Genomic DNA, 16,993 nt, shown 5'->3' on the forward strand with positions numbered 1-16,993 from the left:
GCATCTAAAGCTCCCTCTTTGTACCCAAGCCTTAATTCAACACTTAAAATCTAACGTCTCCCCCCCCCCCCCCCCCCAAACCCTAACCCACCTCCACCTTGGGGAGTGCTGGCAGCATATAAGACGTCACAGGCCTCATGTCCTACATGGCATGTCTGTTTTTTATTACAGGTTAAAACATTTTTCCTGAATTTTCCCCGTTCAGCTTCCATTACATAAATGGTTCTTTTTTTGCAAATGAGCGTATTATGCTAAATGACTGCTAAACAGCGTTTCGCTGCAGGGCACGTGTACCTTTGATGAGGAGTAGTTGGAGGTATGAGAGGTAGGGTGAGGACCAAGGACAAAGTCTCATTTTTCTTCCATTAAATGAAGGTTCCCTCAAGGCCATTTCAATTAGCCATCGAAAGGTAACTTGCTCTGTTTATGTGACCGAATGAGAGCAGATTTTCATGAAAAATGACTTCAATGCTAATGAAGTCAGGTAGGAATTGCCCCACCAACATTAACTAGCAACTGCATGCTTTGCAGGTGGTGTTGGTCTAAACATGTGGAGCACCGCGGTGTAAACCTGGACTGAAAAGCTTTGTTGCTAAAAGTCGTCGAACAAACTTCAAATATCTCTTAACTTGAAAGAAGAAAAATGGCATGGCTGCCATCATCATTATAATCGGTTATGCCTCATGAAATTACCCACCTTTTACAAAGCCTTGGTGTTGACCGCTCAGATCACGGTATAGGCGCTTTCAAAACACATGCAAGCGGTTCCCAGTGTGGTGTGAATCATACTGGGAACCACTGCCAGCAGAAACACCCACCAACACCTGCCAGTCATTCTCACCGTGGCAGCAGTTGGCAATTCTCCAATCATCCTTTTTACAACAATTCTGTCTGGAAAGTTCTGATGAGGTGCTAAGTGTGTAATAAAGGGTGAGATAAAACTCCTTAAATCGGGACAAGACTACTTGCATGCTGTTTTAACAATTCCTTTTTACCATTTGCCAAGAATGTGCACAATTCTAACTAGCGACACAGATGGTCACTAACCCTACTTAAATTCCAGTGTATTTTAGCACCAAACCATCACCACACTGGCGGCTACTGTGTCTCCCTTTCTGCTGGGATCCATGAACATTTAAGCCTGGTGCTCTAGTCTGTGATTCAGAATATCATAAATTGAAGCAAAAACTAATCTCCACCAGCAAACGTGACCTTTTCTGTGTGAAATTGACCAATACTGCGACCAGAAAATGTTTTGTCCTCAATATATTGAAGACAGCTCCTCGTGTCTGTGTATGACCATGCAATAATGTATTAAACCTCTCTGCCACCCTCAGTTAGTCAGCAGTACATCAGCCCGGTCCTATCATAGGATGGACGAGATACTTGATGCTCATGTCTAGTTCACCTCAGATATGGCAAACCGTTTGGGTAAAACAGGGACATTTGGACATCATTAGACATTCTGCCTTTTAAAAACAGCTGCCATTACAAAAAAACGCCTGGAGGAAACGCTCCTTAAACATTTAGTAACCAGACTCCTGTAGCTTTTGTTTTTCGCAATTAAGAACGGTTTTGTTTTCTTTTGGATTCAACTCCATCCAGCGACCTTTCTGTGTGCAGTCTGCATGTTGTCTGCGTGGGTTCTCTCCGGGTTCTCCGGCTTTTCATAACTTTTCCAATTACAATTATTGTGTACAAAGAAAATAAGAATTGTCTCAAGAATAGTCCCAAACCTGATTTGAGGGTCAGAAATCGGCTCACCAACTTTCATGTGTGGAGGTACACAAAAGTATGAGAAAAACCCTAATGAATGTTAAGTATTTGGGTGAAGCAAAGCTCAAAACTCAAAACTTATTTGGTCAAACAGCCTATCGGTGCATGGCCTGCTATGTTAGCAATAGAACACACATTTTGGAGGAATATTTAAAGCAGGTATAGAAGCAAAACGGTTATGTCCAATGCTTTTCTTCTTAGGGCCTGTGCAGGGATAATATGTAGCTATGACCGAGTAAAGGAAGTAGTAGTGACCATTGTAATAGCTGTCCTTCATCAAAACATGATTCAATAAATCTTCCCTTTTTGAAAAAAACACCATTCAAATAAAAAAATAAAAACCGAGTGGTGGTTTTCTTACTGCCGCTGGTTGCTGTTTTACCGCAGATGATCAGTCAGGCAGGTGAAGGTAAAGAACTTGGAGGAAGAAGAAACATGAAGGGCAGATTGTGGGGGGGGGGTTGTAAACAAAGAGGGAGGACGATATAGACAGATTTTTCTGGAAAGCCCCCCATGATATAAATTGTACAGATCAGTCAAAATCACACGCACACAGGCGTAGGAACACAAGTTGTCTCGTTGTGCAGAGACCCACACGCACTGACATGCTCCTGCCTGCACACGCAGAAGCTTACACAAACACACATTTTATTTATTTACATTCATAAAACCTCAAAATGTTTAACAAAAGCTATACAAGAATGAGATAAAAAAACAACAGCAACAAACTTTTCATCATTCGATATCCAAACACAAAAAGTAAACAATTGAAACCAACTTCCCAGCAGCCTCGTACAACACGCTATAGATTTTAACATGCCTCCTACATTTACTTCAAAGACCCTTTTTGGGGTTTTCAGGTCAAAAAGTCGGTGGTGGTTGGTTTTCTGTTATTTGTCATATCATCCACATCCATCACTGCAAAAAGACATTGTATACGTACTGTTTGTATCAGCAACCTGCCAGCCCAACTAGCAAGAACTGAGCCACCAGCAGGGTCTTTTGTGGTCTGCAAATTGTTTATGTGTTAGGGCAGGAAGCGGTAGCATAGCAACACTGTTTAAAAACGGTAACACAAGAACAAAAACTGTATTTTTTTGTGGTTTGTTTAAGAATGTTGTATTTTTGAGTTAACCTGCCCGTAAGAGTGAATTGTGTGTCAGCCATTTAAATAGTTCAAGCCTCTTTTCTTGACCTGCGCCTGTTGTCGCCTAAATACATCAGACAAAACAATTGCGTTGGCTTTAAGTATATCTCCCTTTAAAACCTTTGTATATATAGATTTTAAGCTTGAGGTGCCTATCATCGATGTGTTTGGAAACCTTCTACACAACTTACCAGCATCATGCAGCCGTTTAACTTGCTTCCTTGCAGTATAAAACAAAGTTGTTACAGCTTTGGGCAGCTCTGAATGCTACACGGATGAAAGTCACTGTTTGTCCTGGCTTGAGCCAAACCCAAAAGCTGTAACAACAAGAACAAGCACTAAATCTCGGGTTTATTTGGTTTAAGTTCCACACTGTCAGATACTGGCGAGGACGCCTTTGGCTAAAGCACAGCAGAGAGTAAAAGTAAGTTTGTAGAGTTATCCATTCAAGCACTTTCATGTGCACTAGTTCATAGATGGGACATGCTGAATGTTAATGCTGAATAATTATTAAGTTGTAAATAATAAAGATGGGTTTAAAGTATTTGTTTAGAAAGTATTCAGCGGTGACTGTGGGTGAGTGGAGAGAACGGCCGTCCTCCAATCAGAGGATTGGTGCAAACCCAGGTTCTGCTGACCCGCGTGTCGATTGCCCTAAGACCCTTTAGCCCAACGTTGCTCCCATAGCCGGGACTGCTGTGTGTGCTAATGCTAGTTACTGATGGGCAGGTGGCACTGTGTATGGAAGCTCCCGTCATCAGGGTGTGAATGGGTAAATGATGACATGAGGTGTTAAATACAGGTGTGCTACACAACAGTCCATTTACTTACATAAAAAGAGTGTGAAATATTGCTGATCACATAATTAATTTTCATTTTATTGTCCTTCCCTGAACTTTTTTCCACTGCATTCAGTATTTTATTTAGCGATTCAACATTTTGTAAATGTTACTTTCTTTCTAAATACGTTATTTTTCCTAACCAGAAGCTCTAAGGTAATCAAGAACCAACCAACAGAGACTACTCACGCCCTGAAGACAGATCGGACCATCGCGTGTGGCACCACACATTTACGTTTTTCTGTTTGCACATGTAAATGATGGCGGCTGGGACTCGATGTGTGTGGGTCATGCACAGTGTAGCTGTGTTGACGGGGCAATGCAGACGGCACTAGAACTAAAGGGATGGTGTCTGCTCAGATGCTCTATGGGTGTGCTCAGCCTACTGGGACTTTTTGGGTACCATGGGGCGTGCGCATCAGTGAAAAGAATCAATCATTCTCACGTGCTATGATCAGAGATGATATGAGACTTTGGAAAGTGACTTTACTGCACAGACGTTTCACCCCAAAAATGATATTGTGCTGTATGAGACAGTGCCATCTCCTCTTTTGAACCTACATAGTTGTTTTCCTCAGTTTCCAGTCTTTGTCCTAAGCATAGCCAACGTCTCCAGTCCATCGCTTCCTTCAAAGGACAGATGAGAGTGTTGCTGCTCGTCTTATCTGACTCCCCGCAAGACAACACAAACTATTTCTTTGGTGTCAAGTTCTATGACAACTGAGCTGGGTAGCAGAGTGAGAAGCGTGATGGCAGCCAGGAGGCACCTCACAAAATCCACCCAGCAGTCATAGGGGTGTCTCTGTGAGTCCCTGAGCATCATGCGTGTATCCTGACCCTGACTAACGCAAACCCCCATGGACCACAAATTCCACTCAGCCACACAGCCGTGAGTACATAAGTACATATCTACACACCTCCGCCTGTACTGTGCACACACTGCACCCCTACACCTCAATCAAACCCTCTCAAGAGGCACTGAGGTGCATCGCTGGAAATTCAAACCCAGACCAGACCAGCACTCTTCCCTGTTTAGAGTCAGAGCAGCTCATCCCGAAAGATGTAACTTCACATGGAGAGGAAAGCTGTGGGGCATGCAGGAAGCATGCAAAGTGGGCTGAAGGTGGAAGAGATAAACGGGGGACTTGGAGAAATGGAGTAATGGGCATGTGCTGGTACTTTTGCATGATGGAGCATAAAAGAAACTGGGTATATAGTGCAAAGGGGACTTATATAAATGGCTGCAAACTAGCTATATAATGTTAAGTACAGAGGATATTGATATTTCCTCTCGGTGGTGTCTTTCCAGTCTTCACATATTTCCTTTGGCAGCTTTAGTTTCTTCCCATTTTGCAAATACATGGAAGTCTTGTTGGACTGGACCGTCAAATTTGTCCATTAGTGCGAATGTCCGTGTGAGGGTGTGTGTGTCAGTATTTTCTCTAGCAAAGACAACCTGTCAGGGTTGTTTCCATTCCAGTTAGTCTCCCAGTATCCCTAAACAGGAAGCTACGGAAAAACTATGAATAGGTGAAAAAAAATGCTCTCATAAGGGCCTTTGAACATCCCCACCGGTGTCTTATACTGGGCCCAGTTAGCGCTTTGGGATGAAACGTGTCACTACAACCACGTGTGTGTGTGTGTGCGCGCGTAGGTGAATGGGTACCCACTTGGCAGTTAAGAGTCATTAAAAAAGGGCGTTTTTCCGGCGGTTTCTTTTCATTAATGAAGAACAGCACTGACAACCGCAAGAACCCAGACATACACACAAACTCTATAAACACAAAATAAGGCACAAATGCGCACATCCAAATACACTCATTGACTATTCTTCTTTGGCTTTTGGTCCCCGCTGCTCGCTGCCAACACCCCCCCCCCCCCCCCTCTTCTTTCCGTTCATACTAAGTCTGATGACCCCATAAACACACCAAAACACACGCACACACTGCCAAGCATTTCATTTTACTAAATCAACATTACATGTGTGAAAAGCTCTGGGGGACTTGTGCTTGAAAAATAACAGGAAAATGAGGAGCTGAGAAAAAAAAAAAAAAGTTGGATGTCCGGGAATTTATTGTTACCAAAGCACGAGTGCCTGCAGCTGAGTTTCCTACGCTGTGATATGAGCTCGCGTGATGATGAAAGCGTTGAATAAGGTCATTCTGAATGGGCCGTGGATAGGTGGAAGAAGGATGAGGAGGTTTTGTGACAAGCCGTTCAGTCACCCCCTTTACTTCCTGGGCCAACAACCCTCACCACTTGCAGGCGAGTATCTATGAGGAGGATGTTGCGTGTTTGGAGCTGCTCTGCGCTTTCTCAACCACGGCTCTATCACTTCAAAAGCTTAGCCCCTGAACTGTTTGTTTACAACCCGAACTGCATTGATTGTATGGCAAACAGTCTGTAGGCTGTAGCGCAGTGTACACACAGCTCACACATGAACTCCGGGGGGATCATTCTGGCTGCGGCGGCGGGGTGGGGGGGGGGATACTTTGAATGTCTGCTCTGCTCAAGCCTGTCATCTAGTGGCCCCGAAGTTGATGATGCTCAAAAACGAAGCCACAAAGTTGGTTCCCTAATTTAAAAATACTAATTCCTATAATTTGAACACATACTACCCCCCCCCCCCCCTCCCTCATCTCTCCCCGTCTTCCTCCTCTCTGCTGTGAGCGTGGTTTGAGTTTCACACAGCTGTGTGAGGTGAGACTCGTGTGGTGATTTGTTGCACTATAATGGCCGTTAGCTGCTGTGCTTCTCCTCCCAGATGTTGAGATAACAGCTCTCACCTTACCTCGATCAACAACTGAGGGGCTGCGGAGGGCGTCCCGGGGTGGATGAGGGCACGGGGGTGACCTGAGGGCGGGGGAAGCAAGCGAGAAGGAGTGAGGACTTGCAGGTGTTTATACTCCCCTGGCTATGCACAGGTGCACTGCACCTGTGCCACATATGTTCAGTCACACACATGTGCGTGTGACTGAACCTTGGACACTCCTGAATACCAGCTGTGCACTGTGAAGTCTTTCTCTCTGGTAGACACACACACACACACACACAAGAGGCGGGAATTGCTGGGAAACCAGCGCCGATACCTATTTCCCAATGGGTGAAACCTTGATTTTCACATTAGTTCACTGGTTCTCTTTTTCAAACGCTGTTCTTGAAGTGAGTAATCTTTATATGTGTGTATATATATATACCATACATACAATATGCAACAAATATATATTAGTTGCATATTGGATGTATGGTTCTCATTTTTATAAAAGCCAGTTACTTTGTGACACAGGGGAGTTAAATCAGAAGCCATTGTTCCAAAACCGCGGCCCTCATCCTTAAGGGAGTTCCCCTTTGAGGAAAAGAGAGGTCTGTAGATGACAGAGGAGAGGGGAGGAGATGGCAGAGGTCAGGAGGTGAAGAGGAGGCTGGGTGAACTGGTGGAGGTGAGGCGGAGAGTGATTCAGGAGGAAAAATTTTAGCAAAACACTGAAGGAAGGAATGGAAAATTGTAAGAAGAGATGGAATAAACCAAAAGTTTACTGTACTCATTTTAGTGCCACCGAATTACACAAGGGATCTGCTTTGCTGCAGTTAGCCTCCAACATAAAACAAAACCAGATCTTACAAGTATACACACACATACACACACACAAACAGTATTTCCACAAAGTCTGGACAGCATTACGCGTTGTAGAGAGGAAGCCACTAACCCCCTCCCTCCTAACTAATTACAGCCTGCATCATTGGAGACCAAGGGCTCTTGAGAACACGGTCTATCACTGGATTGTGGCAGAGCAAAAACACACACACACACACACACACACACACACACACAGCACTCGTGAAACACAGTAATAGAGGGACTGCATTTGAACCACCATCTTCAACACTGAGGGGTCTTCTGTTGTGGCAAACATGGTACTCATTTACATGTGACAAGCAAAGAAATGCCCGAGCAGACGGCAGAAGTGGTGAGTAAAGAAAAGGCCTCTAACTGTCTGGTGGAATCATTTGATTTTGCTTGATGATAATATACAACATAAGGGCACTGTGGGAACTGTAAACACCAAGCGCCGCAAACGATGGTGAGCCGGGTATCATGTGATGGTGCCAGGAACTCTCTCCCTGTGAAGCAGAGCGGACGGGGAAGTGTGGTGGAAAGGCAGAGGCCCAACTGATAAACAGAGTCGGAGGGTAATGTACATAAAGGGCCGCTGCGTCGCTCTCAGGAGATGACTAATGAGCCGGGGTGCATGTAAACTGTGGCTGGAAAACAACAAAAGCTGCTGACGAACTGTAGTGGCGTGTGGCGAGGTGGGGACGTCCTGTCATTTAGGCTTTCGCTGGCACCGCGAGGCCTCTCTCACCTAAACATGCTGCCTTCGTCTAAAATAAAGCCGGGGGGCCGTGGCTCTAAGGTGCAGAAACCTCGGGATCGGAAAAGTGAAGTGCTTCGAAATTCCCTCAAGCGTTTTTTTTTTTTCTCATAGCTGCAGAATGAATGAAATCTGATTGTATAGAAGTTTAAGAGCCTCCTTCCCTCGTGGTCTTTCGCTTCAGTAAACCTGACTTTTGTTTCGGCCGTGAAAACGGTGAAACCGCCTCCCTGAGTGTAGACAGTCAACTGTGTGTGTATCAACCGCCTTAAGAACACTTGTTTTATCAATTTATTTGCAAAGCAACAAGTACAGGCATATAAAGAATTGTAATTACTATCATGTGAAAGGTTTAGAAAAATTTAAACTATAACAAATAAGTGTTCAGTTTGTTCCCCTCTTTCAGGCCACGTCGTTCTGATTGTGTGCACTTTTCTATTCTACCAAGACGCTTCACATCCAGGCGGGCGATCTGCTCATTGTCCATTGACAACAGCTTTGTTGTCCTCCTTGATGCACCTCTTGTTGAGTCCACTGAAATACTTTTCTCTGAAGGCGTTGTGTCCCTGGTAAGGACTGAAACGCCCGTCTGCAAACTGAGCCAAGCCGTCTAATTCCTGTAGAGAGACACATATAGAGGTTATCGTGTCGAACTGACAAAAGGTGCTGCCTGTTTTCCCCGATTACGAAAAAAACAGAACTTCTTACAGTGTCATGTGTTATTATAGGTGGTGCAATACAAGCTGGAACACAGGAGTTTAACTTAATTTTAGGGCGTATTTGAGAATGTTTATTAAAAAATAAACCAAGATAAAACCTGAGCTGCTCCCCCCAAAAGAATCGTGTGCCGAGAGAATATTTCTAAATTCGCACAACGGTAATTTGGATGTAAAAGTTGAAGCAGCTCTTTCTCATTTCCAGTCAAATAAGCAACTCCCACTAAATATCAGTATAATATTAGCATCGCAGGGTCTTGCATACTTTTTCCATGTTTGCATTAAGGAACAGGATTGACCCTGAATATATTAACAATGCATATGAAATGTTATGATTCTCTTCAGTGAAACAGTTTGTCTTGGCTGTGAGGTAGCTGCTGGTCAACGGAGGGATGAAGGGAGGAAGAGAGATGCTGGGTGGAGGAATAATGAGGTGAGTTGAGTTGGAAGCGGTGACTCCAATGCTGGGCCTGTAATTTGTCAGCAACACCTCTCTTTTGCTCGCCGATGCTGCCAAGAAACCTGAAAACGGTTTCCATGACTACTCTGGAGGAAAGCAACGGGCAACAAGACTGACAGCGTGACACCCAAATTAATATGGGCGGAGGGACTTCTCTGCAAACTGAAAATGGTAGGAATAAAGTCAGTCAAACTAATTTGCATAACAAGTCATTTATGGCTACACGTTTTGTCACAGCCAATAAAAAAGAAAATGGGAGGCTCCAGAGATGTTTTTCTGCACTAGTTTACAGCAATTAGGCCGACCCCATTATTGCAAAACACAGACACAGCGCGGACACGTGTGCATGTATCATACCAATACAAACATATTTAGATGTTCAAAAACACACCAAGCTGTGAACCCAGATGAACGAGTGCCAATAGGTGCAGATTGAGGCCTATTTGGAAAGGAAAATAACTGCGACCTGAGACAGATAGCAGTCAGATAAGATCAAACAGCTGTGTGTGCGTGTTATGCAGGGCCCTTCATGGGAGCAATTTGTGGGTTTTGAAGTGGAATGGATTTCAGATCCAAAGATGGATTATTACCCATACGATGGGTGATTAAGCCATTTAGAGAAATGAGCCAATCACAGCCAGATGGTGAGGATTTAACCCGCGCAAACAGAGAAACACTTGCATTAGGAGGCCATGTAAAAAACCTGCACATTTACTATATGCACTTGACCTGACAAATGCTGCCATTACATATACAGTACCAGTCAAAACAGAAGAAGAATCAGAATAAAAAAAAAACATATGTGAGATGTGGGATCGGAGATCCAGACAATGACCAAACAAGAAAAACTCTGTCTATTCTTTCTCAATCATTTTCAACAATAAGCAGGAAAATAGTTATGTAATTCCCCAGAGCTCGAGATGACTTATGACTAAATGCCTTGTTTAATCCAACCAACCCAATGTTGTGTGCTATTCAGGTAACTAAGATATCCCAAAGAAAAATTACATTCTTCTACGGGAGAAACAAACCTCCGGCTTCCTGATCTTCTCCATGGTGATCAAGCGTCGAGACGTGTGGCTGGAGAGTGTCTGCTCACAGTTACTGAGGATACGGAGACACGGGTGAAGTGGTACCGTTTCCTCAGAGTACCTGCAAAGGGAAGACATTCACACTCAGTCACTGAACAGTAAGGAAAGGAAAGCTAGAGAAAAAACAGAGATAGAGCAATTACCTTCAGACCTGAGAGAGCGAGAGAGAGCTTAAAGAGAGCAATGTTTAAGATCCTCCTACACTTCCTTTTCTGCTGGCCATTTTTTTCCTACCCTTTTATGTTTGTTTCTCACATATCAAATCCTTAAATCTTCTGCCAGCGGCGTGTACCCATGGCTGGTAAAGCTAACGTAGCTCATTCTGTGCAAAGATAAAAGTTGACCTGACAGGTCGACTGCTGCTTCTGTCATCACGAGCCGGGCCGGGTCAGGGCCTATTAACAGTGGATGATGTATGTGTTTGCATATTTGTGTCAGTAGCACTTTCTCCCGCCATCAAAGTAGCAACAGTTCGACTCCAAGCCAGATTTTCTCGTCACTGTTTGTCTGACCCGTTGCCATGACCACATGTGGGCCTCTGGCGACGGGATGTTTTGTCGTCTTGGTGACTAGCGGTGATGTAGCCAAGTGATAATTTTCTCCTGCCAATCAGGATTGGAGAGCCCAGCTTTGTTGAGCTAGTTTTCATGTCTAAGGGAAGACGGGGCTCATCTTTGACCACATAAAGCTTATTTTTCTCTCAGAGTGGGTGACTTTGTAGAGTTGTAAACGACATATTTGCTTAACATGCTACAGCCTGCTGGATTTATTTGTGTCACACTAATGGGTCTGGTCTATAAGGGAAAACTATCAAAAGATTGTTGACATTAGTTATTGACGAAGACTTTTGTAACTTGTGGGTAACCAACTGGACATTACCATCCTAATGGAAACACTGTTTTTCCATCCACACATCCATTTCCCTCCACTTATCTGAGGTCGGGCCGCGGTTACAGCAGGTTGACCCGGACTTCCTCATCACCCATGACATTTCCCAGCTAATTCTGGGGGATCCTGAGGCGTTCCCGGGCCAGCTGGGACATATAATCCCCCCAGCGGGTTCTGGGTCTTCCCCGGGGGTCTCCTACCAGTTTGGGCGTGCACAAAAAACTTCTGGTGGGAGGCGCCCAGGAAGCATCCTAGTTAGACGCCCAAACCACCTCAGCTGACTCAAAGTAGTAGCACCTCAAGTCCAGGTGGCCTCTCGATGGCCGACCTCCTTGCCCCATCTCCAAGGCTGAGCCCGGCCACCCAAAGTGAATATCACTATTTCTCGCACTATAATGTATGACACCAATTTCACAGCATTGAAAATGTGGTGCTGAAGCAGTGGATGACCCGGTATCATTATATTAGGGGGGAAATAAATAAATTCTGGAGTAAAAAATAATGGTCCTTGAATAAAGACATGTCTCATTTCTACAAATCTCTTCTTCTGACAATGCAGCCACTTTATTCCTTCTCTTGTTTATGTTGTAAATAGGGCACTTAATGGCTGTGATGACTGTGTGATGACTGTGATAATGTACCATCATGTCTTTTTTTTTTTTGAGGACTTTGTGTCACCTGTCACCATCACACGCAAACACACACAGCCTCCCTTTGCTCATGGAGCAGGCAGACACACACGATCCCCACTATTTCTACCACAGCCATGGACGCGGATACACACATGCATGTGGGGCTGACAGAAACATGATATTACCCCTGTAGAGCCCCAGATTAGGCCCAGGAGACAGGCTACGTATGGGCTTACATGTTATTGTACACACCAGCACGCACACACACACGCACACGCACACACACACACACACACACACACACACACACACACACACACAGGTCAGACAGTTCAAATATCCGACTTGCCTGACCTCAGACGTTTATTTTTGCATGACGCTCTGGCAGGCACAAAGTCAAGCGCCGGTAGATGAGTAGCAAAGACAAATGTGTGAACATGACGACACCCATGTATGCATGGGCTGATACACAAGACCACACACATTCATGCGACACACACACACACACACACGGAGGGACGTGAGCAAACGTTGGTGTTTGTTCCTTCGCTCACACACATTGAGAGACAGAGATCCCCCCAGTCTTATAATTAGTGGTGAGAAAGCGTTGCAGGCCTGCAGGTTTTTATTCCCCATACTACTGTTGCTGGCGCTGTCTGCTGTGGTAAATAACTGTAGAGTCAAACACCTGCACTTTCTGACGGTGCACAAAAAAATTAGACAATGCACAACTTTGTTACAGAAGAGCAGTGTTTTATATCCTGCTGTGGTTTACTGTGACCCAGCTGCCTCAGTGGGAAAACCTCAACACACCTGTTTATTATTCTGTATAAACACTGTCATTCACATAGGTGTTTACACCAACAGGATGAGGTTTTATAGGAGCGGGCATGGAACAGTGTTTTGGGGAAATGCTACACAAGTCTGGCTTGTGAGCATTTAGCAGCTCATAAACCAATTTTCTATTATTCAACTGATTAAAACCAGGTCCAACTGTTTGTGCTACATTTACAATTCCTCACAATTTTTCTACTAATTTAGTTATATGCCATAATTCCACTTTATAAAATGTTTATATTATAGTATTAATATTTTTGCATTGCTTCAAGTTTTAGCAACAAGATTCTTTTTGCTCATGAAAAGCCATCCTTGTACAGTTTCATGGTTTGAGCCTGCCCCCTATTGATACAAATTATTAATTGAAGCAAAAGGGCTTCCAAACATAAGGCCATGAGGACAAAGTTCACTTCAAATCTAATAATGATTAATGAATCTGCACAAAGCCAGTTCTTAAAAGTATACGAATTAAATGAAGTTAAGTTTGACACAGTTTGACAGCTCAAATAACAGAAATCAGTAAGCTTTAAAGAACTGGATGTCACCATGAGAGGCTGAAGTGTCTTGAAATGGTGCCTATAGGAGGAGAATCGACATTCTCAAAAGACCTTTATCTTATCATCTTATCAAAACGTTTGTGTACTCACTCTGGTCTGTAGACGGGCAGCCAATAGACGAGCCTCCCACCCACAACCAGGTGGTGGGCAGAGAAGTTCAACAGATCTGTGAAGATGTCACTGAGGTGGTACGCCTGTGAGACCGGCACGTGAGACTCCAGGTAGCTGGAAGAATCACATTAACACAAACAGGTTTAGACCAGAGCAACAGACATAACACGTAACATGACAAAATGATTTTCTTTCCACCTGTGCTGTAGTATATAAGCTTATATGGTATCCGTCTTACTTACATGCCGTCAGCGTGTTTGGTGACATCTTTGTGGGAGCCTGTTCTCCTCGTGGATTCTCGGATCCCGTACGGCGCTGAAGGTCCACACAAAAAACACAAAAAAGTGGGGGAAAAAAGGATAACGATTATTAGACTGCAGATGTAGCTGCAACACAAAGTGTGCTGCCTCTGTGTAAAAGACTTTGATGACAAGTTTTCATACTCAGAATGGCCAAAGTGTCAAGAGGGATCTGTTGGGAATAAACCTACGATCAGTAATGATGGCATCAAACAGAGGTGCCTCCCTCCACACAGGCTTGGATGCATCAGATATCATCACATCTATGTACATCTCCTCTGTTCCATACTGCCGCAGGTTGGCTCTGATATTCTCATCCGGTCCTCGCCACTTCTGGTTTTTACGGCTTGAGCGACCTGAGAGACAACAGCGCTTTAGGACATTTAAATAGTGTCTAAAAATTCAGAGCAGGCTCCTGACACGGTTGGTTCTGAACACAGCCGTGACTAGAAACAATATTTGTAAGCTTGGATAAACATAGAGGTTAAGTGTAAACTTAAATAGGAAAAACTTACCTCTGCCATGAATAGTGTTGTAATCGATATCCGTTCCACAGACGTAGGCTCTAAAATGAGAACATGCTACCAACAGGCTCCCTGAAACAGATCAAGAGACAAAGACCCTTTAATTTGTGACTCCCTCTGCTATAACTATGGATGTGAGTGAGAGTCGGTGCCCGGATTATCTCACCTGTGCCAACAAACGGGTCAAAAACAAGGTCATTCTCATTGACCTTGGCGTGGTTGGCCATAATAAATGAGAGCCCAGCATCCATACTAGTGTTCCCTATGAAGTGTCTGTTCTTCACACTGTGAGAGCGGATCAGTTCACGTTGTCCATCTGCTATCTGGTGCAGGAGAGAGTGTAGATTTAAAGTGTTGAGTTTCAGATCACCTCTTGTTTTTTGAAATGTAAACAAAAGGTCAAACGTGTCGCACCCATCGGCCGAAATAGATGTAGTTTGGATGTTCAGGGATGTCGTTGGGGTCTGTGCCGTAATCCTCCAACAAACAGAAGATGTGCTGAGGGCTCTTTAGGCTCACTGTTCCTTCAAACGGAAGATAATCCATAGCCTGGTGAGAGGATTGGGATCGGTCAAAGATGCATTCACACAGTTCAACGTTTTCACACGCGCTCATTCATTCATTGATCTGCTTTCTGCTCACATCAATCCTTTTGATTCTGTCAGGGAACTCCAGAGTCTTGTTGAAAGTGTAGACATTGATTCTGTAAGTTGAGTCTTTGTGCATGAATGGTGACTGGTGAGGAAGAGCAGACAGAAATTAGAAAAACAAGCCTGGAAAATACTTTCTAGAATAGCACCGGTTTGTTAGTCCAACACAATGGGACGATAAACGGTAGCACCACAAACCATGTTCTCTGATGGGTAGTTCAAGAGGGATGTTCTGAGTTCACTGTGTGTTTGTCCATGGCCCCAAAGTTCAAAAGCAGACCTGCGTGGTTAGGGCAACATTAACTATAGCATCATCTCAGAAACATTTATTTGCCAGGTATGTTGGACACACAAGGAAATTGTCATGGTGGGTGGTGCATACATGGACAATTAAATTGACAGTAGAATAAATATAATGTGCACAGGTAAACAGATAGCTATATTTTACACGACGTATTTGAAATTACCAAAAGTGTTTTGTGTAGTTAGTCAGTGGGGCAACCGCGCTGTTAATGACGTTCTGACGGGAAGAAACTATTTGTGTGGTGTGAGGTCTTGGTCCCAGCCACAGTAGTAAAGAATAATTGTCAAGGCACAGATTTAAATGGCCGGCAAAATATGCAGCATGTCAAGACCATCGCCTACCCACAGCTAAAACACTTACTTTGCACAAACAGATCTGGCCATGACTCCGCGGACATCCTCCTCAGCCAAACCATCCAGGCACCAGAAAGGAGTCTAGAGACAAGAGGCAGGTCACTGGCTGACAGAAACCTTCCGATGAGGCAAACAATGATTATAAAATTGTATTCATTTGGGGAAAAAAATACAAAAAGTTTTTAAATATGTGCATTTGACTTGCAAACCTTTTCTTGGAAGTCTCCACTCGGATGGAATGATTTCCCTCTGAGAGCGAGCAAGGCCTTAATCTCCTGTGAGAATGAGCACATATATAAAAAATAAAATACTCACATACATAATCATGGTATTTTTTTCACAGACTGAGCAGTGCTCCTCGTGTCATCTCCATTTTTTAAATCAGTGTGGATCCCAGTGAGATAATTAAGATGCTACAGGATCACAGTACAGTGCACATCTAATTCTTTATAGGCATATATATATACATAGGCCATTTCATATCTGTGAACGTAAGCATGCCACGTGTCCGAGTGTATTTCCTGTTGTGAATGCAATCAGCTGACGGGATGTAAACATGGACACAGACCGTTGCCTAGCAATCCAAATTCGTCGAAACAGTCTATAACGCATTTATAGTGTATGTCCATAGGTCAACATGTGCAAACGAGTCCCAATCACGTGGTTACATCTGCGGATGAATACATTCATGATACGAAACGCAGAGTTCCCAGAGGGGGGTACAGAAGGAGAAGTTAGCTATCAATGTGTTATTGTTAATATGTGATTAAACTTTTGGTTAATTCACACGTGAAACCAAAGCCTCAATCAATCCGCTCCGGTTTGGCAGTTTGAATTAGCAAGCAGCTAACACAGCGCGCCGCGCGAGGAAGGAGGCTTCTCCTCTAGGAAATTACACAAATTCAGCCAAAATATTCACAGAGAAAGCCAGATAGAAACTGATGGTTCGTGAAGGTTACCGGCAATCTGAAATCCAGATTATCTTGGGCAAGATGCAAGAGATACGTGAGGCATGATCGATTGACGGAGGTCGCCATATTTGTTGCGGATTCAAAATACGTCCGGTGTGAAACTGGGCTGTGAAGTCATTCCGCTCGTGTAGCAAATTACCATAAATGAAAATAAATATTATAATTCACCTTCACGCAATACCTTTTCTTAATTTTTTTAATTTTGCGCATTTTGATACACGCAAGCACCCGTATTTCCACTAAATGGTGATCATTTTAGATTTTTATTTATTTTGTGACCTCGTCCAAATATAACTACCTATATTGTTCGTTTGTTTTAACCTATATTGTTCGTTTGTCACCTATTTTTTTCCTCTAAAACTCGCTACTTCGCTCTTTCACGCAAAGATTACGTCCTCTAAAAATCCTCGGCCGTAATCTTCTTTACTTCAGCGGCACCTTGGTGGATCCTCCCCCTCTGACCGC

The 16,993-nt window shown here is 43.8% G+C and overlaps 1 protein-coding gene across 1 annotated transcript; it reads right to left on the bottom strand.

Moving 5' to 3' along the window:
• Positions 1–8,412: 8,412 nt before the first annotated feature.
• On the bottom strand, positions 8,413–16,964 carry trmt11 (tRNA methyltransferase 11). Its single transcript, XM_040166060.2, has 13 exons — positions 16,517–16,964; positions 15,767–15,832; positions 15,565–15,638; positions 15,099–15,180; positions 14,893–14,985; positions 14,665–14,799; positions 14,417–14,573; positions 14,242–14,322; positions 13,918–14,082; positions 13,670–13,742; positions 13,407–13,541; positions 10,343–10,463; positions 8,413–8,752 (listed from the first exon to the last, which is right to left on the bottom strand). Exons 1-13 carry the CDS (start codon positions 16,592–16,594, stop codon positions 8,612–8,614), a joined length of 1,401 nt encoding a protein of 466 aa, XP_040021994.1. The 5' UTR covers positions 16,595–16,964; the 3' UTR covers positions 8,413–8,611.
• Between the last annotated feature and the right edge of the window lie 29 nt (positions 16,965–16,993).

This window comes from Gasterosteus aculeatus, chromosome 20 (assembly GCF_964276395.1).
Source record: "Gasterosteus aculeatus chromosome 20, fGasAcu3.hap1.1, whole genome shotgun sequence".
Lineage (NCBI taxonomy): Eukaryota > Metazoa > Chordata > Actinopteri > Perciformes > Gasterosteidae > Gasterosteus > Gasterosteus aculeatus.

What these genes read in the sequence shown, in the direction of transcription:
- trmt11 (XM_040166060.2), bottom strand. Translation starts at nt 16,594, where the DNA reads ATGGCGACCTCCGTCAATCGATCATGCCTCACGTATCTCTTGCATCTT. An exon ending in GTGGAGACTTCCAAGAAAAG is followed by an intron (nt 15,639 to 15,766) that starts GTTTGCAAGTCA and finishes TCTTGTCTCTAG; the next exon opens with ACTCCTTTCTGGTGCCTGGA. An exon ending in ACTACCCATCAGAGAACATG is followed by an intron (nt 14,986 to 15,098) that starts GTTTGTGGTGCT and finishes CTTCCTCACCAG; the next exon opens with TCACCATTCATGCACAAAGA.